Source organism: Pelodiscus sinensis, chromosome 12 (genome assembly GCF_049634645.1).
Source record: "Pelodiscus sinensis isolate JC-2024 chromosome 12, ASM4963464v1, whole genome shotgun sequence".
NCBI classification, from domain to species: Eukaryota; Metazoa; Chordata; order Testudines; family Trionychidae; genus Pelodiscus; species Pelodiscus sinensis.
In genome coordinates, this window is record NC_134722.1 from 47900065 (window position 1) to 47928056 (window position 27992).

At 61.0% G+C, this 27992-nt stretch overlaps 1 protein-coding gene across 3 annotated transcripts in view; it reads left to right on the top strand.

Moving 5' to 3' along the window:
* CFDP1 (craniofacial development protein 1) overlaps window positions 1-27521 on the top strand; it is a 192089-nt gene extending 164568 nt beyond the window's left edge. For 2 of the 3 annotated variants that reach the window (XM_075940598.1, XM_075940599.1), the window contains 2 exons: window positions 21377-21535; window positions 26900-27521. In XM_075940598.1, the coding sequence (XP_075796713.1) occupies window positions 21377-21535; window positions 26900-26990 (250 nt within the window). In that variant the 3' untranslated portion in view covers window positions 26991-27521. The remainder of the gene's footprint in view (window positions 1-21376; window positions 21536-26899) is intronic. The other variant, XM_075940596.1, reaches the window with a different exon arrangement.
* The last annotated feature ends 471 nt before the right edge of the window (window positions 27522-27992 follow it).

A 27992-nucleotide genomic window follows, 5' to 3' on the forward strand; every position in this document is an offset into this window, starting at 1 on the left:
CAGCGGTGCAACAAAGTGCAGGACGGGGGAAATTCTGCAGTTTTACTGTCACTCCACATGCAGCGTTTGCAGAATCCCCCAGACTGGAAGAGTGCCCCCCGACACTCTGATAGTGCGGACGAGGGCCTGTGTGGGGCTTTCAGACCATCTAGACCGGCCCCTATGTGAGGCTTTATCAACACACAGTCTGCAACAAGCTGGGGTGAGGATCTGCAGTGTGGTCGCATAGCCAAGCCTCCGGGGTCCCATGCGGAGAGTGGAGGGCTCTTTGATCTGTCAGCCAAAGGCATAACTGTATCCATCTGGGAGCTGAAGCTCGGCATTCGGGAAAGAAAGGAGCAAATGTGAACACTGATGGTTATTACCCGTTTACCGCGGGATGCGGAGGATTCCCCTAGTTTGCCGTTGTTAAATCAAGTAGGCATTCCTCCAGCGCGCTCGTTCTGTCTCATGTCCTGGCTTTTCACAAGTGCTTGCTCGGCGGGAACCACTTAGCGCCTTTCAGCAAATGCCTTTTTTAAAAATGTGTGTTAAAAAATATAGAAAATGTCATTCTCTTTTCAAGAGAACATCTGGCATCATTGTGCCTAGAAGCCGCAGCGCGCACAGCTGCCTGAGCACATGAAAGAGCCTTCCTTCCTTACAGAAGCTGCTCCATCTGCCTTAGCCAGGAAAAGGAGGAGGCAGCCCACCCATATTAACCCATCTGTGGACAATTCTGGCCATGCCTCTTAGGTTATCGGCTCCGTGGGGCTTGGCGTTGGTACGTACAGCAGCTATGGGCAGGGGTTTCTCAGTCCTGACTGGAATCTGGGGATTCCCCTTTGTATAAATATTAAGCCTGAGATTTTTAAAGGGGTTTGAGTGTTCAGCTTTTAAGACCTCTTCAAAGGGCTCAGCTTTCTGTGGGTGAGAGAAGCAGGCCTTGTAGCTGTCTCTGCTTCTGTACCCAAAGCCGAGGCACCCAAAAGCACCAGTCCCTTTGGAACGTCTTGCACTGACGCATTCTCTTCTCCTTCCAAATTTTGCTCTATGAACTGAGGGAAAAGGGCATTTCAATGGAAGGGAGCGAGGTGCTGCAGAAACCACAGCCTGGCTAGATAAGCTGCCCGTCTGTTCGTTGCTTTTAATTCTCACTTCAAGGCAGATGAGCGGCAGGCAAAGCAATTAACCTCTCCCCAGAATATTAACAATACAATTAAATAACTCTCGGCCTCAGCTAGGTCCCGCCTGCATAAATTAAAGGGTTGCTCTGACCCTTATTCCAGCCTTGCTGAAAAGGATCTCCCTGTATTAGCCTCCTCCATAATCTTTTTGGTCCACAGTTTAAATTTCTTTCCCTCTCCCCAAACCTGTGAAGGAAGAGACTCCTGGATCTCATGGTCTGACAGCCTGTCCACCCTCTTGTCCCGGACTCCACGCAGTGACGGGGAGAGGACTGCCGATATTGTAGCTGGGGGTGGAGGAAATCTTAGGAGAGCAAGCCGCGATCGTGTTTCAAAGGTGACCTGAATATGGGACGGCGGCATCAAGGAAGCGACCTGGGCAGGACTCGCGAGGTGCAAGCTTAGCCACTGGAAGGGCTGCTTGAACGCGGCTTCTGTTGGTTTTGGCCGTTCCCCTTGGCGACTGTGGTACAGCTGCAGCTCCCTACGGGTATCAGGGACCGCGATAGACCCCTGAGCCCTCCAGGAGGTTTGCCAACCAAGTGCAGCAGGGCTGCCCTTGGCCCGGGTCGTGTTTCTGAGAGAGAGATGGGGGGAGGGGTTTTATTTCAAGAGCCCTTTCAGCTCCCTAGAAAGGGAGCGAGCCCTGCGTGACTGAAGCGTGCCCTGTGCGTGTCCGCCGTGCCGTCCCACCCGCGCTGCGCGCTGGCACTGCCTGTGCAGCCGTTGCCATGGCAGCGATGGAGAGCGGCACACCGACCTCCTTCATTCCGACGTGTGCTCCGGGGGTCCCACGTCGCCTCTTACAGGGGAGGCAGGGCAGCGGTCTCCTGTCAGTCGTTCAGCCCCTGCTGGTGGAGGGAGGGGGGTTCTCGGTTGGTTTGACACTCGGGAGGGGTGACTGGTTTTGTCTGCCTCCGCGTCCGGGGAGCAGGAGAGCTGTCAAACGGCCGATTTCACTTCCAGCCTGCCGGTTTGCCGCCGCCTCGGCGTGATCCAGAGGGCAGGTTATTGGAGGGGCTGGGAAGCTTTAGCCCCATACCCTACTTTGCAAAATCAAGGTACTGTAATGCCCTGTCTCTGAAACCCCTTCACTTACCTGCCCCGCTCTGTTTAACCGTGGGGGTGCTGCTGTTCCTCTAGCTTCACCCCCACGCCTCACACGGCGTCTGGGTCAGCAGCTCTCCAGCCGCTAGCCAAGGGGGCGTCTCAGGGCTGCTCTGCGTGTGTGCTGGCACTCCGACACCGCGCCCCGCCAGGCGGCTCTTACAGAGCAACCGATTCCCAGCCGCTTGGCGCAGCCTCAGTGCCCCACACAGCAGCAGAGGCAAGGAAAGGGGGGAGGTGGTTCCAAAGGGGAGCTAGATTCCCTCGCTAGCGTCATCCCTGACTCCGCTCTATGACTTGACACTCCCTGCCCCCGGGCTCCCCCATGTGCGGTGTGGGAGAGGCCCCCCTGCTCAGGCTGCTGGAAGACACTGGAGCGCCTTTGACCAGTGCTATTTGGGTGCCATTCCCGCGCGGGATATTGCAAGTGGAGCTGGTAGAAAAACATTTTGATTTTTTTTCCCCCCTTGAAAAATGTCGTTTTTGTTAAAATCAAAATGTTTTGAAAAATCCTGATTGAGACAAAACTTCATTTGCTCCCTCTCCTCTCCCCAAAGTAAGTGTTTCAGTAATGTCAAATCATCCAAGTTCACCATTTTCAGAAGGGCCTGTTTTATTTGGGGGGGGGGGAACGAAATTCTTTCCCTGTGGAGAGAGGGTTCCAGCTGTCGAGATCGGGACGACACATTTTAAAGGGCACAAACCAAGGTGTGAGTTTGGATGTTGTTTCACAGGAAATTTCCAAGTTAAATGGAAAAAAATCAATCGCAGAATTTCCTGCAAAAGAGCAAATGTACTCCCTTCGCACCCCCCAGCGTTTCCCCATGTTCAGCACTACCAGTCGGGCTTTCTTCCACAGCTCATGGTGAGAGGGAGCCAGGCTCCATTGTGCAGGGTGTGCGTGTGGATGGCTGGGGAGGAGGTGAGGGCCACTAGGCCTAGCGTAGCGGAACATTTCACACAGATTGGAAGCTCTTTGGGGCAGAGTCCCCGTGGGTCAGTACAACGCTGGTCCAACGGATGGGGGTGGTAACAGAGAGTGGTACCGTCGGGAGCCATGGCGAGGCTCTGTTGCCATTAGCAGCTCACATAGCTGGAGGATCCCTGCTGCTCTCCTTCGCCCTTTTTGCCATCTTCTGTCCCGCCTAGTGTTCCAGATAATCTCTTGGAAGGCCGCTCATCTCTTCCTCGACCGCAGAAGCCAGCAGCCCCCAGGCCAGGAGACACACTGCCTCCGTCAGGCTGCAGAGGGCAGGTCAGACGAGAGAGATGGGGGACTTGGTTTTTTGAACCTAGCAGGTTACTGACAATCAAATGGGCCCAGCCTGCCTGTGTTCCTCGGGGGAGTTCGGGGCCCACCCGGGAAATGCTCAGCTGTCTTCCTTCTGAGATGGGAGGAGAAAGCAGTCCTGCTTTCTGCCCACTTCCAAGCTGCGCCGTGGGGCGAATTGTTGGGGAGAAAAGCCTTTCGGGTTCACTTCGCTCAGACCTCTTCCTCTCGCTTCAGTACAAGCGGGCTGGCCCCGGAAAGGCCACTCAAAATGGCACCCGCTCACTCCGCAGCGCTTCCCTTTGGTGTGTCTGGCCAGGCCTGCGAGTTTGTCAGAGTGGTGGAGCCAGCACGGTTTGGGCAGGGTGTGGGCTTGCCCAAGCGGATTTACCCAAGTTTGGATTTCCTCTCGGACAGCCCTGGTGAGCGAATGGAGCCACACGGGCGCTGCTGGGGCCGGAAGCTGTGACGGTGAGGCACAACCCAGAGAGAGCCCCGCTCAGCTCTCAGGGGTGTCTGGCTGCCCACTTTTCTCCTTGTCTAGTGCCTGCTGCTACCGAGTCTTCAGACCATCTCCTTGGTGCTGAGCAGACATCCCAGGTAACATCCCGTTGGTTTATCTGCAGCAGCACCTCCTCCTCCGGCGAGCCTCAACGCTGACCTGGGGAGAGCCACTTCTTGGGCACACGGGGAACCCTGGGCCTCTCTGTTAGGGCCACCAGACGGGCCAGATGTGAGCGTGGGTTTCACGGCGATATCTTTCACGTAGGTGAGCAAATAGCTCCCTCAAGGTAATAGCTAGTCTGGATTCTTACCAGCCAGCGCTAGGAAATAACGTCTGCACCTCATTACACACCCCTCGAGCCAGCCAGTGCCTGATTGCATTTCAAGAGAGGTGTGCTACAAAATCTAGCAGAAGCCGTGTTTCCAAGTCTCCAAATATTGGGTCTTTTTTTCCTTAAAAGCCCTGCTGTGGGAGGCAAATCCAAAGCCCAGCTTTTGTTAAAGAACCACCAGCAGGTTTCTGGCTTTCACGGCTGCCGAGGAGCTAGGAAATGTGACCCAAGTGTACCCTAAAGGGTCAGCAACCAGAAGGCAAATAAAAAGAACCCAACTGTATGAATTTGTAAGGCCAGCTCATGACTTTTGGAGAGCCTCACTCAGAGTGTTTGACCTCTGGAGGCTCTTGGTTATACTAACAGCCAGTGCTTGTAAAACGCGGGGGTGTGCTCCATCTCGGATTGCCCGTGAACAGCCTGAGGCTGCATGTCGGTAACCCTCCCCCCCCGGCTTGTAATTTGGCTGCAGCTAATGAATCAGCGCTGTGCTAATCTGCCATTAGTGACTTGTTTCCTTGTCGCAGACGGCGGATACGGGTAAGGGGGTACGGTCCTCGCTCGGCTTGCTCTTGGGAAAATGTTCATTGGCCTTGTGTTAATGTAAATGTTCTAGTCTCTTCAAGTGTCGAGCGCTTTGTCCTTCTGTTGGCTCCTTAATGTATCCGGTTCCCTTCTGCTGCCAGCAGGATTGTGGAGCATCAGGGAGATGAGGGTGCTGATTTTCACACTGTGGGCTGGGCTACAACTGCTGGTGTGTGTGCTCTGCTCCCTCCCCATCTCTCCAATTAGCACTGGGCGAGGATGGGATCAGCTGTCTCCATTGACTAGCCAAAGCTGGGGAAAGCTGCTGCCGCTGCACTTTTTCCCTTCCATGAACTCTAGCTCGCAGGGGCACATCTCCGCTAACGGGCTGCTCAGTGGGCTGGCTTGCTGCGGCGCACAGGCGTGCAATGCAAACCCTTTACAGAGCCGTGCTCCGGCCTGAGCTGCTCACCTGGCTCTTCCAGCGGCTGCCTAGTGACCCAGGGGCTCTGTCTGGCTGGCTGGCCGGTGTGAAGCAATCTGCAGCAATCTGCCACCCCCAAGTTTGGACTTTTATCCCTAAGCCAGTAACACCCCAGACAAGGGGCCACTCTGAAGTGGGCAGGGCAAGGGGAGGCCGAATTTCCAGAATTGTCTGCACACAGGCGCGCCCTCCGGTGCCCAGCAGGGCGTCCAGCTGTGGGACTGGACAGGCAGCTGCAGTGCCGGTGCATGCCAATGACCCGGCGATGTGAGTGCTGCAAGCGGTGTCCTGCTTTCCGGGGGGTTTAACACAGACCTGTCCCAAGGCCCAGGAGCAGCGGCCAGTCTCACCGTCCTGCGGCTGGCAGGGCAGGGCAGGGAAGGCAGCCTCCCGTCACTGAGCAAGGGCCCCGTCTGCCCATTCCAAGGGATGCCTGCAAAGGGGAGGCCGGCCACGCCTCCCCTGGCACCAGCCTGGCTGGCCAGGCCTGTTGTTGGCTTAAGAAAACGAGGCCTATTTAACCCTGGCTCCAGGCAAGAAATAACTGTTCCATTCAGCCGGCTGCCCTCTGCACAGCACCGTGCGCTGGGAGTGCCCCGTGCGAGTGTGCCCCCCTCGGCGTGCGGGCCTGGGTGCGTGGGGAGGGGTGGATGCTCACACGCCTGCCAGCTATCTGACAGGCCTGGTGCTAGCACCCAGGCTGTAGCGGTTGAAGCGGCAGGGTGGAAGTGGGGCAAGAGGCAAAGGGTTGGTCTGGGGGAGATGCTGCGGGAGCAGGTGGCTTTTCATTGCTCTTGTTACTGCTGGACAAGGGAGGAGAGGGCCTGGGGCTAACACAGAGCACCTGGCTTTCCCCAGTTTCCCATCGTCACTCTGCAAATCAGACAGGGGTCCCAGCCCCCCAGTCTCTGTTCCTTTCAAACATTGGCCATGGATTTCCGCTCAGCGCGGTCTGCACCCCTGTGAGCCACAGACAAGGAGCCGGGCCAGGAGCCGTACCCAGGAGCAAAAGGGGCTGGGGCTGGATGGGGCTCCCTCCCTGCCGTACCCCCAAACGCTCCTCCGTTCCCTCCCTCGGGGGGTGCACCCCAGGGCTTGGGGACCCCTGATTGACAGTGAATGTTGCCAAGCGGTGTAATACAGCGATTGCAAATGGTAGCAGCTTTAGAACAGGGCTTGGAGGAGACCCCTGTAGTGCAGAAGATTAGCTCAATACTAACTCAGCTTGTCAAGCTGGTCGGCCTTGACTCTAGGGCTGCCAGGTGTCTAGTATTGAACCGGACAGTCCGGTATCTTCGCCTCCTGTCTGGTAAAAAAAAATCCAGAAAATACTGGACACCTAAAGTGTCCGCTATTTTCTGATTTTTTTTTTTTTTCCTGGCCAGGAGGCGAAATTCCTGGGTGCTTACCTGGTTCCACAGGGGAGTTGTGTGGCCCGGAACAGGAGAGCTTAACTCTCGGGGGCCTTTTCTTTTTCCTCAACAATTTTGGTCTCCTTCCCCCCCCCCCTTTTTTTCTCTCAACAGAATTTTCCCTGGTGTTTTGGGGTGGGGGGGCGAGGGGAGAGGTATTTGGTATTTTCGGTTAAACCATCTGGCACAGCCAGTTGTCTGTGTTGTGCCTCGATCTGCTGGAGTCTGTTGGACCGAGCTCTGGATCTCCACGGGGCTTTGAGGCGACTCCATTTGAAGTGACAGCCGACCGCCGGGAGAGGCTGCGGAATGCTCCAGCCCCAGCTTGTGCTTGGTTTCTGTCCCAAACCGCAAAATCCAGCCTACCGCTTCTCTTGCTCCCTGGGGCTCCTCCTTCCTGCTCGGCTGATTGGAGCCCTGGGCCTAGGCGGCCTGCAGGCGCTCCTCCTTTTCAGAGGCCTACAGCAGCCGAGCGCGGGCACAAGAAGGGAGGAGACTGGTAGGGAGACGGGGGCAGAGGCTCCCAATCCGGCTCCAAGGAGGGACGAGGCGCAGAGAGACCTGGACCAGACCTGAGGAATTCCAGGAGCTGCTGGGTGCTGCCCAGAGAAACGGCTCCGGGACTCCCTCCTGCTCCAGATGGTCTGGCCGGGGGCACAGGCAGCCGTGTCTCCACTTCAGCCCTCCCCTAAGCCGAAGACGTACCCACAAAACCAGCTCCCCTGCAGGAGCTGCGGACTTCTGCGCTCCAAGGCAGCGGTTAATACTGAACCCCCCCACAGAGGAGTCCCGCTGTGTCCCCATCTCTCGGCTTTTATTGCTCAGTGGTCAGTTGCAGCCTGCGGCTGCCGTCAAACCCCCTGGGAAAGGCTCCTTTGCACCGGGAAAGGCTCCTTTGCACCAGCAAAGACCAGACACCCCACTTGAAAACGCTTTGGTAGTGCAGACTCTGACCCGGCCCGCGGGGAGGAAGCAGAACAGCCCCCTGACAGGCACGGGCTCCATGCAAACCTGGCCTTGGACCATGGATCCATTGCTGAGTTTCCCCGTGGCGCTGGCTTTGCAAGGCCCCACAGCCGTCGGGAGTGGGGCTTTCTCCCACGTGCTGGCTGGGGTTGAGAGAGGAAGGGAAACGATCGTATTCTCCTGTAGCGGCGGGAGTTTTACACCAGCACTAAGTGGTGGGTGAGCGGTTATCTGCCCACGACCCAAGCCCGTGCTGGTGTCGCTCTGCAGCTGGCTCCCAAGAGAGCTTGGGGGGATGGATAGAGTCGGCAGGCCAGCACAGGGCTCTAACTAGAGACTGACATCGAATACGATCCTGATTGCGTCCATCACGGGGCAGGTGAGGTCCAGGTGCAATCTGCTGGCGACTCCAGGAGCAGAGCATCCCCCGGCCAAGGTTTTTCTGCACTACCCAGGCTTGTTGGCAAAATGTAGGTTGACTCCCCAAAGATCTGAGCGTTCCTCCAAATCACGTGACTCCAGGAGCTGGAGCTTCCAGAACAGCTAGCAAGGAGCCGGGCGCTCGACCTCCCTGTGCCCTTTCTCCTGTGAGATGCTTTCAGTAGCGAGCCCAGCTACTGCCTTGCGCTGAAGTTGGACTGTGGTGTTATATTTATTGCAGAGCAGGTTGGACAGACGTCTATCGGGGATAGCCAGACACTGCTTGATCCTGCCGCGAGGGCCGGGGCTGGACTTGGTCTCTCCAGTTCTAGGACTCGGATTCTCCAACCTTCTGGCGCTTTGCGGCTTTCCCTGCTTACTCTACCCCTCAAATATTAGGGCGTGGCCCATTTGGCAATTTCTTACTCTTTGAATGGAGCAGGCTTGTGAAAAAATGAAATTCTCACGCCCGCAGCGGTGATGTGTTCCCGCCCCCGAAGCGACTTCTGATGCAGGGTTTGTGTCTGCACATAGCAATGTAGAAATGTTTATTTCTCCCCCACACATGCACAAAGCCCCACAAGGTCACTACTAGCTGCCGTTCTGTTGTGTGCAGCCTGCACAATTTCTGTCTTTCCGTGGGACGGTGAAGCAGTAACCTGCTATTTCCTGTTACAGAGATGCAGTTGGGCAGCCCTGCTTAAATCAGGGGGTATCTTTCTCTTCTCCTTTCCGTTTTTGGTTGGACTTCGCAACCTGCTTTGTGTTGCTTCTGATCCTTCACAAGTCTCAGTTGCATTGGGTTTTCAGCCCCTTTCTGCCCTGTCCCGCCTTGGCATGCCTGCCTTGTTTTGCTCAAAGGACAGTGTTAAACTGACACAGTGGGATGCTGATCAGAATAGAAACCCCGGCAGCTATCAAACCACCTCTGTCGTTGGACGTGGGCCCGCGGCTGGCGCCTGGCACCCGCTCCCTGGAAGATGAGCGCAGGGCGCGTTCTCAAGCTCGGCGGCTGAGGACGTTACAACCGCGAGGCACGGAGCGTGAAGAAAACCCCAGTGTGGGACTCACACCACTTGCCACGCCATCCAGAGCCGTTCCCTTTGAAACCCCGTGGGCCTTGGAACGGTTCCATTGCCGTTTCTTTTCATGCGTGCGTTGGAGCGGCTTCGCGGCTGGCTTGAAATGAGTCAGGGCATCGGTCTGAAGGGGGCAGAGCGTGGCCACGATGTTCCCGGAGCACTTCAAGGCTGTGTCGCACTGGAATGCTGAACAAAGGCCCTGCTATGAAACACACCAGCTTGGGGTTTGCCTCCCTGAAAGGGGAGAAGGAATTTCTGTTCTGTGCCAATTTTTTTCTTTAATAAACTCAATTGCCAATGAAAATCTGACTAGCTGGGCAGGAAGGAGCGTTGATGGTTTTAAGGTAGCACAGTGGAGTAATTTTGTGCAGGCGGTTACAGCTGCTCGTAACTTTCTCAGACAAATAATTCCTTTGAAGTCATTTTTTTTTCCAGGCCTGCTCTCCGTGTGGAGCTGCAGCGGTTGGTGGTTTGATTTTAAGCAAATATGACCACATGCCATTGGTCAGCGGGAACCGGGCGCTTGGTGTCTTCGAGAGGCACGTTGTGTTTATTTCAGTGCCTAGCTGTGGACGTCACGGAAGGGTGTTACTCCAGATCACCCGTGTGAGCGGGTGCAGTGTAGACTCTCAGCTGTGCAGGGATAGAAGCCATCCACCGTCTGCTGCTGCCTTGCGGCACGTGCGCCAGTCTGGGCCGTGGACTGGAGCCGAGGGCCGATTGTTTCAGGAAATAAGAAGTTTGCTAAGAAATGCGTTTTGTGGGGCACCGAAATGATTTGGGGACGTGTCACAAATTGTTTGTACCGTTGGGAGGGTTGTTTTCCAAACGAGCCATGCTGCCTTTTCACTCAACATGTGTCGTCTTGGGCTTTAGCTCTAGTTGTATTACAGACCCAAACCCGCACCTGGCAGTGACACAGCGCGACTCGATTGATTGATTGATTGCCTTGTCCGCTCAAACGAAATACTTGTCAGCCCACAGGGAAACGTGAGGGGGGTGGGAACCTGTGGCCCAGGGGGCTTATCCAGCCCCCAGCTTTCCTGCAGCCGGCCCCCGAGGCTTGGAGCTCCCACTGCAGCATTGGGGAGCTGGCACTCGAGCCCTGTGGCCCCTCTCCTGCCCAGACTCTGCACTCCCGCCCCACTCCCGCACCCTCCCTCCTGCCCAGACTCTGCACCCCGCCCCGCTACTGCACCCTCCCTCCTGCCCAGACTCCGCACCCCCGCCCCGCTCCCGCACCCTCCCTCCTGCCCAGACTCCGCACCCCCGCCCCGCTCCCGCACCCTCCCTCCTGCCCAGACTCCGCACCCCCGCCCCGCTCCCGCCCCCTCCCTCCTGCCCAGACTCCGCACCCCCGCCCCGCTCCCGCCCCCTCCCTCCTGCCCAGACTCCGCACCCCCGCCCCGCTCCCGCCCCCTCCCTCCTGCCCAGACTCCGCACCCCCGCCCCGCTCCCGCCCCCTCCCTCCTGCCCAGACTCCGCACTCCCGCCCCGCTCCCGCCCCCTCCCTCCTGCCCAGACTCCGCACCCCCGCCCCGCTCCCGCCCCCTCCCTCCTGCCCAGACTCCGCACCCCCGCCCCGCTCCCGCCCCCTCCCTCCTGCCCAGACTCCGCACTCCCGCCCCGCTCCCGCCCCCTCCCTCCTGCCCAGACTCCGCACTCCCGCCCCGCTCCCGCCCCCTCCCTCCTGCCCAGACTCCGCTCCTGCACCCTCCCTTCTGCACAGACTCCGCACCCCCGCCCCGCTCCCGCACCTTCCCTCCTGCCCAGACTCCGCACTCCCGCCCCACTCCCGCACCCTCCCTCCTGCCCAGACTCCGCACCCCCACCCCGCTCCTGCACCCTCCCTCCTGCCCAGACTCCACACTCCCGCCCCGCTCCCGCACCCTCCCTCCTGCCCAGACTCCACACTCCCGCCCCGCTCCCGCCCCCTCCCTCCTGCCCAGACTCCGCTCCTGCACCCTCCCTTCTGCACAGACTCCGCACCCCCGCCCCGCTCCCGCACCTTCCCTCCTGCCCAGACTCCGCACTCCCACCCCACTCCCGCACCCTTCTTCCTGCCCAGACTCCGCACCCCCGCCCCGCTCCCGCCCCCTCCCTCCTGCCCAGACTCCGCACTCCTGCCCCGCTCCCGCCCCCTCCCTCCTGCCCAGACTCCGCACTCCTGCCCCGCTCCCGCACCCTCCCTCCTGCCCAGACTCCGCACTCCTGCCCCGCTCCCGCACCCTCCCTCCTGCCCAGACTCCGCACTCCTGCCCCGCTCCCGCACCCTCCCTCCTGCACAGACTCCGCTCCTGCACCCTCCCTCCTGCACAGACTCCGCACCCCCGCCCTGCTCCCGCACCCTCCCTCCTGCACAGACTCCGCTCCTGCACCCTCCCTCCCGCCCAGACCCCTCACCTCCACCCCGCTCCCGCACCCTCCCAGACTCACCACCCCCTGCATACTCCTGCACCCTCCTTCCTGCCCAGACCCCCAAACCCCACCCTGCTCCGGCACCCTCCCTCTTCCAGATCCTGCACCTCCACTCTGCTCCTGCACCCTCCCACCCCCACCACCCCCTGCGCAGTCCTGCACCCTCCCTCCTGCCCAGACCCTGCACTCCAGGCCCTGCACTCCAGGCCCACTTCCCAGCAGCCCCCTCCCACTCACTGAATTCCTCATTTTGGCCCCATCCAGAGCGTGGGGGGGGGCGAATCTCCTAGCCTGGCCCCCGTAGGCTCTGGCGTGTGAGGGGAATGTGGGGTGTTCGTTTTGGGGGTTTTTGCGTCTCACTGTTGTGTGACCCCAACAGATTTTTCTGTGGCTCAGTGGCCCCTGCCCCATGTGCCCTCTCCACAGTGTCTGCAGCCTGGGGCATGGGCCGGGGCTGGTGTCCCGTGGCTCCTAGCAGCGCACAGAGCTGGGCTGCTCTGCGAATTTGTTTGCTGGGCCTTGCCCTTAACCCCTCTTCCATCCCCATGGGAAAATCGGGCTCAGGCTTGAGCTGAGTTTCTCGGCGGCTCGGCTGGCCCCTGCCTGCTTTGCAGTGAGGCCGCAGGCGGTGCCAGCCTCTTGCACCACCCGCTGAAGGAGCCTGGGCCTGGCCAGCGGGCAATGGCTGTACTGAACTCAGGGAAGGGGCCCGGTTTACACCAGTAGAGTTCTACCAGGAGTAGAGTCATGCCCACGCCGTGGCTGCAGTAACACTGGTCGGAAGGGGCCTGACCCCCCTGCACTTCTTGGGGGCCCCCGGGGCTTTCGTAGCAGCCGTGTGAAGCAGTGTCCTTTGTCTGGACGGCAGGAAGGGCGCTCTGCCTGGCAGCCCTCTCTCCCCAGCCATTCCGAGCCGGGCAGAAACCCCGGCCATGCCCCACCGCGGCCGCCCTGTTGCACAAGGAAGCTTGCCGGTCGGGGGTTCCCAGGCATCCAGGCCAAGGGCGACCAGCGTGCTCATCTGGTCTGACTCCGGCGCATCCCCACACACCCTGCCAAGGTGGCAATGCCCTTGCTTTCCGAGTCCGGCTGCAAGCCACGGAGAATCCATTGTTGACTGTAACTCAGATCAGCCTCTGCCCCTTGCTGCAAATGAAAGCATCCCGCTGCCCTCTGGGTCTCTGCCTGTCTGAGCTGGCGCTGATTCCTCCCGCCGCCCTGCTGGCTGCGCTTTTGCCACGTTGCGGTCCAGGACCGGCCTGTCGAACGCCAAATGGAAGATGGAGGGGACATCTGGAAAGCCTGGACAGTCGTCTGCACGCCTAGGGAATGCTGGGCTGAGAGGAGAGTGGAGATTGCTGCCACGTGCTTTCTGGGAGACCTCAGGGTGCCACTCCCTGCCTCAGTTTCCCCCTCTGTAAATTGAGGCTGATGGTGCTTTGCAAAGCGCTTTGAGATCTGCTGCTGAAAAGCCCTGGGTATTTCATTGCATGCGGACTGTTCCCTTCCGTGAAGTGGTTTGTGATCGCAGGAGAGAAGCCCTGGGGTGTAGCAAAGGTGCATTGTCTGTTTTGGGAAGTCCCATGTGAACCCAGTGCACTGGGTTAACAGCCATAGCAATGAAGGCCACATCCCCATACTAGAGCATCCGTTGCTCCCAGCACGGGCTGGGAATGACAGCTCACCTTTCCCTAGCAAATCTTTATTCCCCACCGGCCTGACGTAGACAAAGCCTCAGCCAGCTCTGCCGCTGCCTCCAGCCAGCCTCCGCACGTCAGTGACAGCCTTGCGCTTGGCCTGTCACCTCTTCCCTCGGGTCTCCTGCTGCCAGGGGCGCTCCAGCCCCCTCCTGGCAGCCACTTGATACTGGAATGCTGGCTGACGCTCCAAGGCCACTTCCTCGCCAGGTGCCAGGCTGCGGGCAGGGTGCGGGGGAGGTTTTGCGTCCCAGTGCTCTGTGCTAATCGCTGGCTCCTTTTGTCCTTGTGCTGGGAGCCCCCGGGAAGGCCGGCTGGGTGGGGTAGGCGCTCTGCGTGATTGGTAGCCCACGAGGATTTCCAGCATTGTTACTGTAATTATTCATGGGGGGGGGGACATTCATTGGGTAATTGGGGATGTCTAGGGAGGTGGGTGTGTACTGTTGCTCGTTAACGTTAGGGATGTAATTGGTTAACTGATGGGGGCTGGCGCAGCCCGACCTGTGGGGCACCCTGGCGGCAGAGGGGGCTGTGCTCCGGCTGGGCTGGAGCGACCCTCCCGCTTGCCCTGCCTTTGATCGGTTAACGGGTTTTGCATCCCTGTGTAACATACCACACTAGACCCTAGTTGCCCTGACCACGCAAAGCTCTTCACAATAGACCCATACACGTCTGCAATCGACCTGTGCCTGTCACGCGCCCAGAATCCCCTGGCATTCCCCGGCAGGCACCAGTCCGTCCCCAAGCCAGCGGGCCTGGATTTAAGTCAAGGCGCATGTAAATCGTCTGTGTTTGCAGCGGCTTTTCCGTGTGCCCGTCGGTTTTGTCTGGGCTCCCGCGGGTTGCGATTGCATCAGCGTGGGTTGCGGTACGAGCCGGCCAGGCTCACGCGATCTTTGGCACACCCGCTGGCTGCCTGAGTGGGTTCGCTGTCCCTGTGGGAGATGGCCTGGCCACCGGCTGTGGAAGCGGGACCTGGAGCTGCCACTAGCAGTGGTCCCCCGCTGTGTGGAAAGGAGGGGGCAGGTGGGGAAGCCGGGAGGAGGAGGAAGCAGAGAGGGGAGAGGCGGGATGCACTGGGGAGCCGCTGCGTCCCCAGGCCCTGATCCATGTGGGCCGTCCCTGCGGGTAGCGCCGGGGTGTTGCAGCGTGAGCGGCATCGTGGGGGGGGCCAAGCAGCCACCCAGGGCTCGCAGCCGGCCCTGGGAGTGAGTCGCAGAGCCCCTTGCCCACCAGGCCTTCCCCCTCGGAGGGAGCGGCTCCCGCACCCCAAATCCCGCCTCCCTGGTGCTGTCGCAGGGCGACTGAGAGCCGAGAGACGGCTGCAGAACCGGCCCTGGCATCTTGGCTGTGGGCCAGAGCGCAGGGCTTCCCGGGGGCCTGGGTGGGCCTGCCTCGTGCGCAGGCGCTGCCTGGCGGAGGAGGGGTGCGCCGGCTGGGCTGAGCCCAGAGAAAGTATTCAGTGGCGGCGGCGCGTGCCCAGCTGTGGTTAGCGTCTATGAGAACCATTTCCTGCCGCTGCGGAAACTATTCAGCGTCTCCGCGGCCCCCGCTAGGCCCGAATCTTTCCCTTTATTAACCCCTCGGTGCTCTGCTCCTCGCCTCACTCCCCTGCCCTGCCCTGGGGCTTTCCTGCTCGTCCCGGGGGCTGGGCGGGAACGCCATGGCACGGCACAGCCCAGCCATCCACCCTGGAGGGGAACGCTCCAACCTGCCTGGACATTCAGGGATGGGATAAAAGTTGCCTCCCTGCGACTACAGAGGAAGGCAGCTGACCTGGAGTGCACGTACAAATTCAACGCTATCTACTTGTCGGCAGAACAGGACCCGGGATGACGGGGATGAGAAGCTGGAGATGAGCCAAGCAGGCTAAGGGCACATTGGGGCGCATTAGGAGGAGAGTTGCCAGCAGATCGAGGGCAGTGATTCTTCCCCTTTATTCAGCCACAGCTGGAGTGTTGTGTCCAGTTCTGGGCCCCTCACTACAGAAGGGATGTGGAGGCATTGGAGAGGGGCCAGTGGAGGGCGACCAAAATGATTCGGGGGCACATGACCTACGAGGAGAGACTGAGGGATTTGGGCTTGTTTAGTTTGCAGAAGAGCAGCCTGCAGGGGGTTCCAAAGAGGCTGGAGAGAGGCTGTTCTCTGTGGGGGCAGATGGCAGAACAAGGAGCAATGGGCTCAAGTTACAGTGGGGGAGGTCTAGGTTGGATAGTAGGACAAACGATTTCCCTGGGGGGGGCACTGGGCTGGGTTCCCTAGGGAGGGGGTGGAATCTCCATCCCTCGAGGTGCTTAAGTCCTGGCTTGACCAAGCCCTGGCTGGGCTGATTGAGTCGGGTTCGTCCTGCTTTGGGCAGGGGGCCGGACTCGCTGCCTCAGGCTCTGCCAGCTGTAGGGTTTTATGATTCTAACGGGCTAGAATAAAGATCTTAACTGGTTAACACACTACAAAGGTCATTTCCCTGCCTTTGATATTGGCATGTCCACATAGACTCAGGTAGAACACTAGGACTGGCAGGCCCTCGAGAGGCATCAAGTCCAGTCCCTGCCCTCACGACAGGACCAAGCTCCATCCAGACCATCCCTGGCAGTGTCTGCCCAACCTGCTCTTCAATATCTCCAGAGATGAAGGTTCCTCAACCTCCCTAGGAAATCTATTCCCCCCTGTTTAACCAGCGTGGCCATGAAGAAGGTTTTCCTAATGTCCAACCTAAACCTCCCTTGCTGCAGTTCAAGCCCATTGCTTCTTGTTCTATCCTCAGAGGCCAAGGGGAATAATTTTTCTCCCTCCTTCTTTTAACATCCTTTTAGATACTTGAAAACTGCTCTCATGTCCCCTCTCCATCTTCTCTTTTTCCAGACTAAACAAGCCCAATTCCTTCAGTCTTCCCTCATAGCTCCTGTTCTCTAAACCTTTCATCATTTTTATTGCTCTTCTCTGGACCTTCTCCAATTTCTCCACATCTTTCTTGAAATGTGCCCAGCACTGGACACAACACTCCAACTGAGGCCTAACCAGCGCTGAGCAGAGCGGAAGAATGACTCCTCGTGTCTTGCTCTCAACACTCCTGTTAACGCCTCCCAGAATTGTGTTTGCTTTTTTGCAACAGCATCACATTGTTGACTCGTATTTAGTTTGTGATCCACTCTGACCTCTAGATCCCTTTCTGCTGTACTCCTTCCTAGACAGTCGCTTCCCAGTCTGTGTGTGACACGCGGATTGTTCCTTCCTAAGTGGAGCACTTTGCATTTGTCCTTATTCAACTTCATCCTGTTGACCTCAGCCCATTTCTCCAGTTTGTCCAGATCATTTGGAATTCTGACTCTGCCCTCCAAAGCACTTGCACCCCCTCCCAGCTTGGGATCATCTGCAGACTTAAGAAGCGCACTCTCTATGCTGATATCTAAATCGTTGATGAAGATATTGAACAGAACCGGTCCCAAAACCCCACTTGTTCTGCCCTTCCAGCATGACTGGGAACCGTTAATAACTCTCTGAGAACGGTTCTCCAGCCAGTTATGCACCCACCTTATAATAGCCCCATCTAGGTTGAATCTCCCATGTCTGTTGATAAGGTCATGCGAGACGTGTCCAGTGCCTTGCTAAAGTCTAGCTATACCATGTCCACCGTTTCTCTTATCCACCAGGCTTGTTACCCTACCAGAGAGAGCTGTAGGCTTGGTTTGACAGGCTGTGGATGGGACACATCCGGCCTCCTGAATTAGCTTCGTTAACACTGGATAACCCTCCATCGTGGGGGGCTGGGAGGCGTACGCTGCACCCGCCTGTCTAGCCACGCCTGGGCAGCTTTGGATCGCAAGTTCTAGGAGGGACGGAGTGGTCCCTGTGCTGTGCAAGAGCCTGGGCGTGCTTTGTGGAGGATGCCCATCACCTTGGTATCGGGGCTCCCCCTGAGCTTGTGGCTCAGCATCATCCCAGGCCGGGACACTCTCGGGGGGCTTGTGGGAAAGCCCTGGCGAGATGGGAGAGGGCCCCCGATGGAGGGACTCCCCCAGGCAGGAAGGCTGTAGGCGGGAGTCGCGTTGGTCTGGGGCGGTGCTGTTCCCACCCCCTTGGGTTTTGCTTGCACTCCTTTTGACCGTGCGGTGAAGAAGGGGCAGCCCCCAAAACACGTGGTGTGGGGCAGGGAAGGAGCTGGTGAAAAACACTGGAAAGGAGGTTTCCAGCTATCCTGGGCTGTTAACACCACCCCTTGGATCCATGGGGCGTAACACGGATTCGCCTGCCTTCGCCAGTCCTCCAAACCGGCCCTCTCATGGCTCGGCAGTTCCATGGGGGCCTCCTTCGCAGGGCTGGGCCACGGTTTTCAGGGCTTCTCCACAGCGCCGAGGACGCAGCGGCTCAGAGATCTCCGCTTCAGGAGACAGGCGTCTAGCTTTGTCACCGCATCGTCCCCGTCCTGCACCCTCTGCGGCGCCCAGGGAACTGGCCCTGCGACAGGCTCGGCTGCCCATGTGAGCGCTCCCTGCTGCAGCGGCCGCGCGTGCCCCAGACGACGGTTGCCAGAACCGCAATTGCAGGGGTGCTACGTGCAACCCTGCTTCACGGTCCTGGTGGGAAAGGAGGAAGAAGGCCGAGTCTTGGCCCATGCCCAGCGCTAACCGCACCGCTCTGGGGCATCTGATTAAGCTGCTTCTCCCAACGTGGACAGGAAGTCACTGGCGAAGGGTTTGCTGCTTCTGAAGGACTCGCTGGCCAGAAGAGACCCGGCTGGCTTTAGAGGGTGCACAGTGGGGAGAGGCCGATGGGGGCCGAGCCAGGGTGCCCCAAGGTCCCAGCTGGGCAGGCACCAGGACTGGACTGCGGAGCAGCTGTCAGGGCACAGGCTGGAACAGGATGCAAAGCGGCACCAGGCTGGGAATGGGGAAAAATCTGCTTGCCCGGCTGTTAAACCCCACGGCCAGTCTGGCTACCTCGGGCTTTGCTCTGGGAGCGCCCCCTGGTCTGCTGGTCCCGCCTCGTTTTCGGCTGCTCAGTCTGGGGCTGCCCTGGAATGCGCTGCGGTCGGGAGACGGTCGCTCTGACATTTGAAACCCTCGCTGCTGCTGGAGACTTCAAGGCAAGCTGGGCTTGGAGCACGGCCTTCTGGGACAGGCGCCTTCGCTGGGAGTGCCTGGCATGGACCATGCCGCAGATCGGTGCGCCGCGTGACACACCACGGTGGCATTGGGGACCATGCAGAACGGGGCAATTCAAATAAGGGGAGTGGAACAGCTTCCATACCAGCAGAGAGTAAACAGCCGGGGACTTTTCAGCTTAGAAAAGAGGAGACCAAGGGGCGCAAGGATCGAGGTCTGTGAAATCATAGCTGGGGTGGAGAAAGTGAAGAAGGAATAGGGTATGTCTACACTACCCTCCTAATCCGAACTAGCTGTACTCCTCGTGGAATGAGGAAGCCTAGTCCGAACTAGCTACTCCGTGCCGCGTGTAGCCACGCGGCACGGGGTTCGAACTGCCGGCATTTAAAAATGGCGCCGGCCGGCTTCATGCAAATGAAGCCCGGGAAATTCAAATCCCGGGCTTCATTTGCAAGTGCGGTATGCCTACATTACCCTCCTAGTTCGAATTAGGAGGGTAGTGTAGACATACCCATAGTTATTGACTTGTTCCCGTCACACAAGAACTAGGGGCCACCCAATGAAATGAACAGGGAGCAGGTTCAAAATAAACCAACGAAAGTTTTTCTTCACTCCGCGCACAGTCAACCTGTGGAACTCCTCGCCAGAGGATGCTGTGAAGACCAGGGCTTTAACAGGGTTCAAAAAAGAGTTTGATACATTCATGGAGGACAGGTCCATCAATGGCTGTTAGCCAGGCTGGGCGGGAATGGTGCCTCTAGCCTCTGGCTGTCAGACGTTAAGCATGGGCAACAGGGGAGGGGCCACGTGATGGGTCCCTGGCACTGGCCGCCATGAGCAGACAGGACACTGAGCTAGATGGATCTTTGCTCTGACCCCGTCTGGCCGTGCACCTGACCCCCTGCGACACGGTGGGGGGACGTGCGTGTCACATTACCGAATTGGAGGGAAGCAGCCAGATCGCTGCTGCACCCATAGGTGGGGGTGCTGGCCCCAACAATGATATAGAAGGGGGCCATGTGGGGTATTGAATGGGAGCTTGTTGTTTGCTCATCCTGTGTACACTGTTTATGTGAGTATATAATGTCTGTGTGGGTAGGTAGGAATCTATAATCTGTGTGGAAGCTGAATATTTCTCTGAATGTGGTTAAGCATGGCTATGGACAGGCTGAGTAGCGAAGCCCTGTGGGACAATGGCACTTGATGGCCCAAAGACACACCTAAAGCAGGAGGGCGGAGACCCAAGAGCTGCCAGCAGAGAGAGGCTGAGGACCAGGTGACCGGCTGAGACCAGAAGAGGCCAGGAAGGGTATAAAGAGGCCATGTGGTCGATGCCATTTTGTTCTCAGCTCAGCACTTCATCCCAGAGGCAGCACTGCAGGGATCGAAGAGCCTGGAAGACCTGTGAACCCATCCTGATGATAGGATGTGCAATAAGAACTTTTAAACCAGCAGCTGTAACATCTCTGCTAGAGCCTGCATCGAGAACTGGGAGATTCGGTGCATGTAACGTACTATCCTTCAACAACCTTACTCTCAGGCTTTTCTTTCTTGTGATAATAAACCTTTAGTTTTAGATTCTAAAGGATTGGCCCAGCGTGATTTGTGGGTAAGGTCCAGGGGGTAAATTGACCAGGGATCTGTGGCTGGTTTCTTGGAACCGGACAGAACTTGTTTGGGGTAGGTGGGATTGGGTGCTAGGACCCCCCACCTATGTATGAGGCCCGGGGCCATCTGGGGCCCAGATATTGCTGGGGTGTCGGAGGGGTTTTGCTCATGAGGCTTCAGGCAGGCAGCTGAAGCGCTCTGTGGGACTGGTTTGTGGCCTGTTTGGAGAGGTCACCAGTCTGGGGGCTGTAAGGAGCCCCGGATTTGAGCAATTCGCCCTGAGTGGGCGCCCTCAGCTGTGCCCAGACACGGCCCGGTCCGTCACAGTGCGACACATCCCCTTCATATTGGTGCACGTGACAGAACTGGCGCGGGGGGGCCCCCGGGTTCTGAGTGGGTGGGGCTCGGCCTGGGGCAGAGGGTCGGGGTGCAGGAGAGTGTTTTGTACAGTTGAGCACCTGGGGCTCGTCTGACTGGGAACTCCCACTGCTTCCTTCCCGGCCTTGTCCTGGGGGCGCAGCGGGGGGGTGAGAGCCAGCCCTGAGGCCTGTGGGTAGTCCTCCACGCGGGGCAGTGGCAGAACAGGAGTGTAACAGCGGGGCCGGGCCAGTAACGAGCCAGGGCTCAGGGCTCAGCTCCTGCTGCAGGCCAGGCGCGGGCGAGGCAGCGTCGGGGCTTGGAGAAGGCAGGGGGCAGGGAGGCGGTTGGCTGGTGGGGGAGTGCCAGGGCAGCGGCAGAGGGTGGCGCTGGCTGGAGAGCCCCCGAGCAGCGCTGCCCTAGGGCCTCTGGGTCCCTGTGGGGAGGGGCTTGCCCCAGGAGGAAGGGCTGGGGGGTGAGAACGGGCGCTGTGGGTTATGCTCTGGGCCCATCCGCACTGGGTGCTGTGAAATTACACTGGGGGACTCGATTGCCTTCCATGGACTTGCTGGGGACTCCAAAGGGAACTGGGGCGCGGGGCCCCTGGCCCGGCTGCTGGGAGGCCACCGGGGGCCCCCAGGAGACCAGTGGGTCACAAGGAGCCAGCAGGCGCTCCCCCCACGATGAGCTAGGTGCTTCCTGGCTGTTATAGGGCGCGGCGGCAGCCGCCTCTCTGCAGTCGCCCTGCGGAGGGGCTGGGGCCTGGGCATCCCAGGCTCCAGGCTTTTCTCTCCCCGTCTCCCCGCAGCCCCCGCGCTAGAAGGGACCCTTAAGCTCTGGCTCTGCCCCGGGTTGGCTAGCGATGGGGCGCGGGGCGGGCGCCTTCTCCTGCGGATAATGAGCCTCGGCCCCCTTGCCTCCCGCAGGGTGAAGCGGCCAAGCGGCATGAGCAGCCTCCTGGGGAAGCTTGGCTCCAAGAAGCAGAAGATGAGCACGCTGGAGAAATCCAAGCTGGACTGGGAGAACTTCAAGGAGGAGGAGGGGATCGGGGAGGAGCTGGCCATCCACAACCGAGGGAAAGACGGGTAAGGGGCTGTTCCCGGGGAGCTGGGGGGTGGCTGGGGCGGGCCCACTCTGGGGTGTCCAGGGCCAGCTGGTCTCTCCGGGACGGTTGAAGGACGCGAGGCAGCCCTGAGCCCTCCCCGGCCCCCTGCGCCCCCAGCATGGTTTTCAGGTCGTCGCCTCGGGGCTTCCCCCTTTGCTACAGATGCTGCAAATCCAGCGCAGCTGCCAGCCCGCGTTCGCTCAGTGCCGCTCGGGGGTGGCATTGGAGGGAAAACCAGCCATGGCGCCGGGGAGGGGCATACGCTCCCAAGCGGCGCCCTGAGTCTGGGGTGACGACTCCCCAGCCTCGTGGCAACGCGGGCCTGCATGACGCCGTTCTCACACTGGGCCTGCAGGGACCCCACGCCCTCCAGGCTCGCACACCGGTGGTTTCATTCCCTGGGGGTCTTATCGCCCGTGGCTGTCGGGTCCGAACATCACGCTCGGCCTCTCCGGTCGGCTCCTGGCCTCCGCGCAGACAGGCGGGGCCCGGGGGGGAAGGGGAGGGACACTCACTGAAGCAGAGCCAGTCGATGGAGCTGCGCTGACGTCTGCCAGCTTTGGTGCTGGCCCTTGGCCACCAGGGTCTGGCGCTGTTGGACCGGGATGGGGAAGGGGCTTTGTGCACGGCCTGACAGACCCTCTCCCTGCGGAGAGCTAAGACGTCAGCGCTTGCACCCTGGGGGAATGCGGCCAATGTCCCGGGAGCGACAGGTGTGTGCAAGGTCTGCGTCCCAGAGTGGTGAGCCGACCAGCAGGGCCCCTTGGCTGGGCTCTGAGCCTCGGTAGAGAGGGACGGGGGCTCTCCGTGCCCATCAGCTCCCGGGAGCTGCCGCGGGTGCAGCCAGTTGCTTACGCTGGTGGTGGAAACGGCCGCAGTGAGGCTGCACCTGATTCCGCCTGGGCAGGACGTGACCTCATGGGGAATCGCACAGCTCTGTCCGTCTCTCCTCGCTTGCTCCCAATCGCCTCCGGACTGAGCTCACAGGCCGGAAAGGTCGGGCTTCCGTGGCAGGCTCGGTTCCTGGGACCCCGGGATACCGACTGCCACGTCCCACAGCAGAGCTCTGACGCAACGCTGACGCCACGGTCCGTGAAACCGGCCAGGAGCCCGGGGCGGAGGAGCGATCAGAGCACCCGCAGTCTTGACGGGCTTTGCTTATCAGCTGCCCCGTCGGGTCTCCGGCCCCGAGCTCTCGTTTGCCTTTGAAGAGAAGAGAAGCCCAGTGTAACCCCGGGGGTCCCCGGACGGCAGGGAGCCTGGCCCCAGCAGTGAGCCGGAGCTCCGGGCAGCGATACCTGGGGTGCCCAACGTGGCAGCCATTAGCCTGGCACGACGGGTGCGCACCAACTCGCCTGTCCCTGGCTGCTTTCGCCCCCCGGCCCTTTCCCACGGGCCCCTTTTGCTGCCCTCTGCCTGCCCGCGGCCACGTGCCGGGGGCCTTTCTCCACAGTCCCTGCGCAGGGGCTGTCGGGGAGGGATGTGCCTGCCCGGCACGGACCAACCAGGCCTCGTGCACCTGCAACTTTGGGCTGCCATTTGCCCCCCGACCAGGAGATCCCGCAAGCCCCAGCCGCTGCTGCAGCGTGCCCGAGACACTGCGGAAATAGCAAGTGTGTGGCTGGCGGCCGGCGGGAGGGGGAGGGTCTTAACGACCTTGCCAAGGTCACCGTTTGCCTCTCAGTGAGCGAAGGAGCTGCCGTCTCCTTCCCCCGGCGGCACAGAGCCGCTCTGCCCTGCCGCCTCCCTCCCCTCCTCGTCTGTCATCTGCAGTGGGACGTGGGTTTGTGCAGCCCGGACTCCCTCGGGGCCTGTCCTGCTTTCGCACAGGAGGCCTGGAGCCGGCGGGGGACGAGACGTCCCTTTGGCTCTGACTGCCGCTCTACTGCATGTGGGGCAGCTTCTTAACTGGGCCACGGCGTGTGGGGCTGCGCCAGGGACCCTGCCGTCTCTCCTCTCCAAGCCGCATGCAGAGCCGAGGCTGGGGCCCTGCGTGACTGCGAGAGCCTGGCAGGGCCCTGGAGGGCCAGGAGATCCCTCCCAGGGAGCACCTTGCTCTCCTCCGTGGCCCAGATATTTCACCTTCCTGTGATGGAGCGCCTGGTGAGCCCACGTCCGCCAGGGCCGGGTATTTACAGCGGCTAAGGAACCGGGCAGTGCGCCTCCCGGGTGGGATGAATGCCGTGGGGCGGCGCCCAGCTGGCAGGGCGCTGTTAGCTCCGCCAGGCTCTCGTTGGGCCCTGCATGGCTGTGGGCGGGTGGCTCCGTGGGGCTCCGTGTCCGCTCACAAACATGTCGGCTTCTGCGCCGTGGCCTCGCCGCCGGCTGGGCAGAATCGGCGTTAGACTGGGCTGCAGTTGCCAGCGCCGACGTCGCTGCCGGGGGAGTGAACCCAGCGTGTGGGGGGAAGGAGGCAGCTCCGCCCCAGCCAAGCCAGGCAGACCGACTGCTTCGTGGGGCCCTGCTCTGGGTCCACTGCCCCGGCAGCGAGGGGCCCAAGGCCCAGCTCCCAGCAAGGTTGGCAGGGGGTTGGCTTGTGTCTCATCCAGAGGCCCTCGCTGCCACCAGGTTTTCCAGGCACAGGGGCCTCGGGCCAGCACCTGGCTAGCACCCATTTTCAGACGGGCGGCGGGGGAGCCGAAGCCCATGGAGCTGCCTCTGCAAACGTTGCTCCTTTGGGGCATCTCATCAGCTGCCCTACCCGTGCCCGTGGGGCAGGTTGTCTGGCTTCCCCTCACTCCCCGGGAACTCTTGGGCCCCCAGACCTCTGTCCCCTGCCACGGCCGCTGGCCTGCTCTCAGCTGAGGGAGAGTCAGGCTCACTCCTGGAATTGGCCCCCCTCGGCTGGCTCAGCTCTGAGCCGTCGTCCGGCGGGTCCCCTTCCTGGCCCTGCCTTCCACCTCGCTCTTCCGCAGGGCCGAGCCCCGCCCAGGGCCAGCGTACCCACGCCCCTCAGCGCCAGGTTGTCCTTGGCTCCGCGCCCTGCCAGGCGCCTGCGAGAGGCAGAGGGCCGGGGCTGCTGGCGTCGGGTGGGACAGTGCCAGGGGCTCTTTGCGTAGGGATGTTAACCATCGGTTATTTTACTAGTCGAGTAGCCGATCGGCACTTCTCATTCCTCCTCTGACATGTACACGGCCCCCCGGCCCTGCTGGGCCCTTGTCCGTTTCAAAGGAGGATGCGGAACTCGGCCTGCAGCCCGGGGCCGGCGGGCAGTGCCGCTGACTCCGGGCTGCCCGGGGGCCCCAGGAGTCCCCAGCGGGGGCCCTTGTGCATTTCAGAGCAGAAGCGCAGCGCGGACTCCGGGCTACACGGCGCGCTGACGATTTGAAATGCTGCGCGGGGCCGGGGTCAGCTGGTCCCAGGCTCCCCCAGCATCTCCCCAGAATCCGGGCTCAGCTCGGAAACGCCACTCTGGAGCCCGGGGTCAGCTGGGGCGTCCGCAGCTGACCCCGGGTCCACGTGCGGACCCCAGCCTTTGCTGTGCAGCGCTGCCCCTTGAAGTGCTCCCCTCCCCCTCTATCAGGTGGGGGGGGAATCAACTAGTCAACTATCTGATACACGTTTGCTTATCGGATAGTCGACTAGTCCTTAACATCCCTGCTTGGCAGGTTTTCCCGTATCGCTCTCGTTGGTAAAATACAGCGCCCCGCCCCGCCCCGCCCCTCTGCCCTCGCCCCGCCCCTCTGCCCTCGCCCCGCCCCAGCTCACCCCGTTGGTAACATGCAGCACCCCTCGTCGCCCCGCCCCTCTGCCCTAGCCCCGCCTCGCCCCGCCCCTCTGCCCTCGCCCCGCCCCTCTGCCCTCACCCCACCCCTCTGCCCTCGCCCCGCCCCAGCTCACCCCGTTGGTAACATGCAGCACCCCTCCTCGCCCCGCCCCTCTGCCCTAGCCCCACCTCGCCCCGCCCCTCTGCCCTCGCCCCTCCCCTCTGCCCTCGCCCCGCCCCTCTGCCCTAGCCCCACCTTGTCCCGCCCCTCTGCCCTAGCCCCGCCCCAGCTCACCCCGTTGGTAACATGCAGCACCCCTCCTCGCCCCGCCCCTCTGCCCTAGCCCCACCTCGTCCCACCCCGTTGGTAACATGGAGCACCCCTCCTCACCTCGCCCCTCTGCCCTAGCCCCACCTCGTCCCGCCCCTCTGCCCTAGCCCCGCCCCAGCTCACCCCGTTGGTAACATGCAGCACCCCTCCTTGCCCCGCCCCTCTGCCCTAGCCCCACCTCGTCCCGCCCCTCTGCCCTAGCCCCGCCCCAGCTCACCCCGTTGGTAACATGCAGCACCCCTCCTCGCCCTGCCCCTCTGCCCTAGTCCCGCCTCATCCCGCCCCTCTGCCCTCGCCCCGCCCCTCTGCCCTAGCCCCGCCCCCACTTACCCCGTTGGTAACATGCAGCGCCAGCGGGGGGCCCCGCCCCCCTCGGTGCTCCGTGACAGCAGTGCAGCCCCCGGCAGTGGGCGTACGGTTTGTGGCAGAGCACATCACAATACAGCTGCGTCTCAAGGGATGGCGAGGTGCTCTGCAGCCATGCGTTGCCTGTGTTGCGTGTTCCCAAGCACGGCTGTGAGAGTGCAGAAGGGGGGGCACTAGGTTGGGGTACAAGACATCTGGGGTGAGTTTCCTGTTCAGTCACCGACTGCCTGGGCAGCCTTGGGCAAGTCACTGGGGGTATGTCTGCACTACCCCGCTAGTTCGAACTAGGGGGTAATGTAGTCATCCGCAGTTGCAAATGAAGCCTGGGATTTGAATTTCCCGGGCTTCATTTGCATGAAGCCGGCCGGCGCCATTTTTAAATGCCGGCTAGGTCGGACCCCATGCCGCACGGCTGCACGCGGCACGGACTAGCTCGTTCCACGAGGCGTACAGCTAGTTTGGAATAGGAAGCCTAATCCGAACTAGCTAGTCCATGCTGCGTGTAGCCGCACGGCACGGGGTCCGACCTAGCCGGCATTTAAAAATGGCGCCGGCCGGCTTCATGCAAATGAAGCCTGGGAAATTCAAATCCCGGGCTTCATTTGCAACTCCGAATGACTCCATTACCTCTAGTTCGAACTAGGGGGGCAGTGCAGACATACCCTTAGTCTGGCTGTTTGTGAGTCCCCCCTGTACAGGGGAGAACAGCCTTGCCGGCCCCGGGGAGGGTGGTGCAGGAGAGATTGAGAGGGGCTCAGTGCTGGGGTGGGGGGGACACTGGAGGGTTTGCTGTGTAGTGTACTCGGCGTACCCCCCGGCTGCTTGTCCCCCCGTGGCCAGCTTTTGCCATTGGAGGCCGTGTGGGAGCGGTCTCTGGGCCAGGCATCGCTCCCTGGCCCGTCTGTGCTGACCTGGCTGCTCTCGGCTCCCTCTCCCCGCAGGTACGTGGACAGGAAGGCGTTCCTGGAGCGCGTGGACCACAGGCAGTTTGAAATTGAGCGCGACATCCGCATGAGCAAGATGAAGCCGTGAGCCAGGCGGGAGTGCGTCCCAGAGCCGGCCGGGCAGCCAGCTGCTGAAAACACCGACCCGGCTTCTCGCTGCAGGCCTCAGCCCGCTCCCTTTCACTGTCAGCAGGGAGGGGCGTGTTTCCGCCGCCGCAACTGGCATCGTCCTGACGGGCACGCCGAGAGCCAGTCCCCACGACAGCCGGGGCAGCGCCCCTCTCCCCACCCTGCCCGCTGCCGGCAGTGGGAGGGGTCAGACAGAGCGGGTCGCCTCGGGGCACCTGGGAGAGCCGGAGAGGGGACGGAGGCTCACGTCACGCGCTGAGCCCGAACTGGACTCCGGGGATGCCCGGCGGGTCGGCTGGCAGAGCCTCTCCGCAAGGGTGCACGGGGCTGCGGGCTCTCGCCTTCGCTCGGCTCCCGCCACGCCTCCGAATGGGCCAGGGCTTGCGTGGTCGGACTTTCTAACAAGCAGCCATCCCTGTGGTTCCCAGCGGCTCTCCCCGGGGTGGCGAGCGTCCGGCCGCTCGCACCAATAAAGGAGTCGGTCCCTGTGCGCCTGGCGTGTCTTGGCGTCTCTCTCGCCGACAGGCCCCACGCGAGAGCCCTGCCCCGGCATCCCGCAGGGGAGGGGAGTGACTTGTCTAGGGTCAGCCCCGGAAAGTCCCACTGCAGCCCCCTGCCCTCAGCCCAGCCGTGTGCTCGGGGGAGGCGACTCCGTGGTCACCGTTCTCCTGGAGCACACCCGCACTGCACTGTGACCCCCGGGTGCTGGGGGCCAGACCCCTGGCCTCCGTCTTTCACGCTCCTCTGGCTTTACACCTGCTGTCCCGAGGCTCTCCGCACTACGCAGCCCTTCTGCCTCGGCTCTGTGGCTGCAGCAGGGCAGGGCCTGGCCTGGTCCCAGCCTGACGGGGGCTCAGCCGCACCCCCCAGCGCTGGCTCTGCTGCTCACTGACCCCGGATTTGTGGGTGGGTGGAAGGGGGCCCAAACCCAGGAGAGAGCCCTGTGTAGACAGCCCCTTCG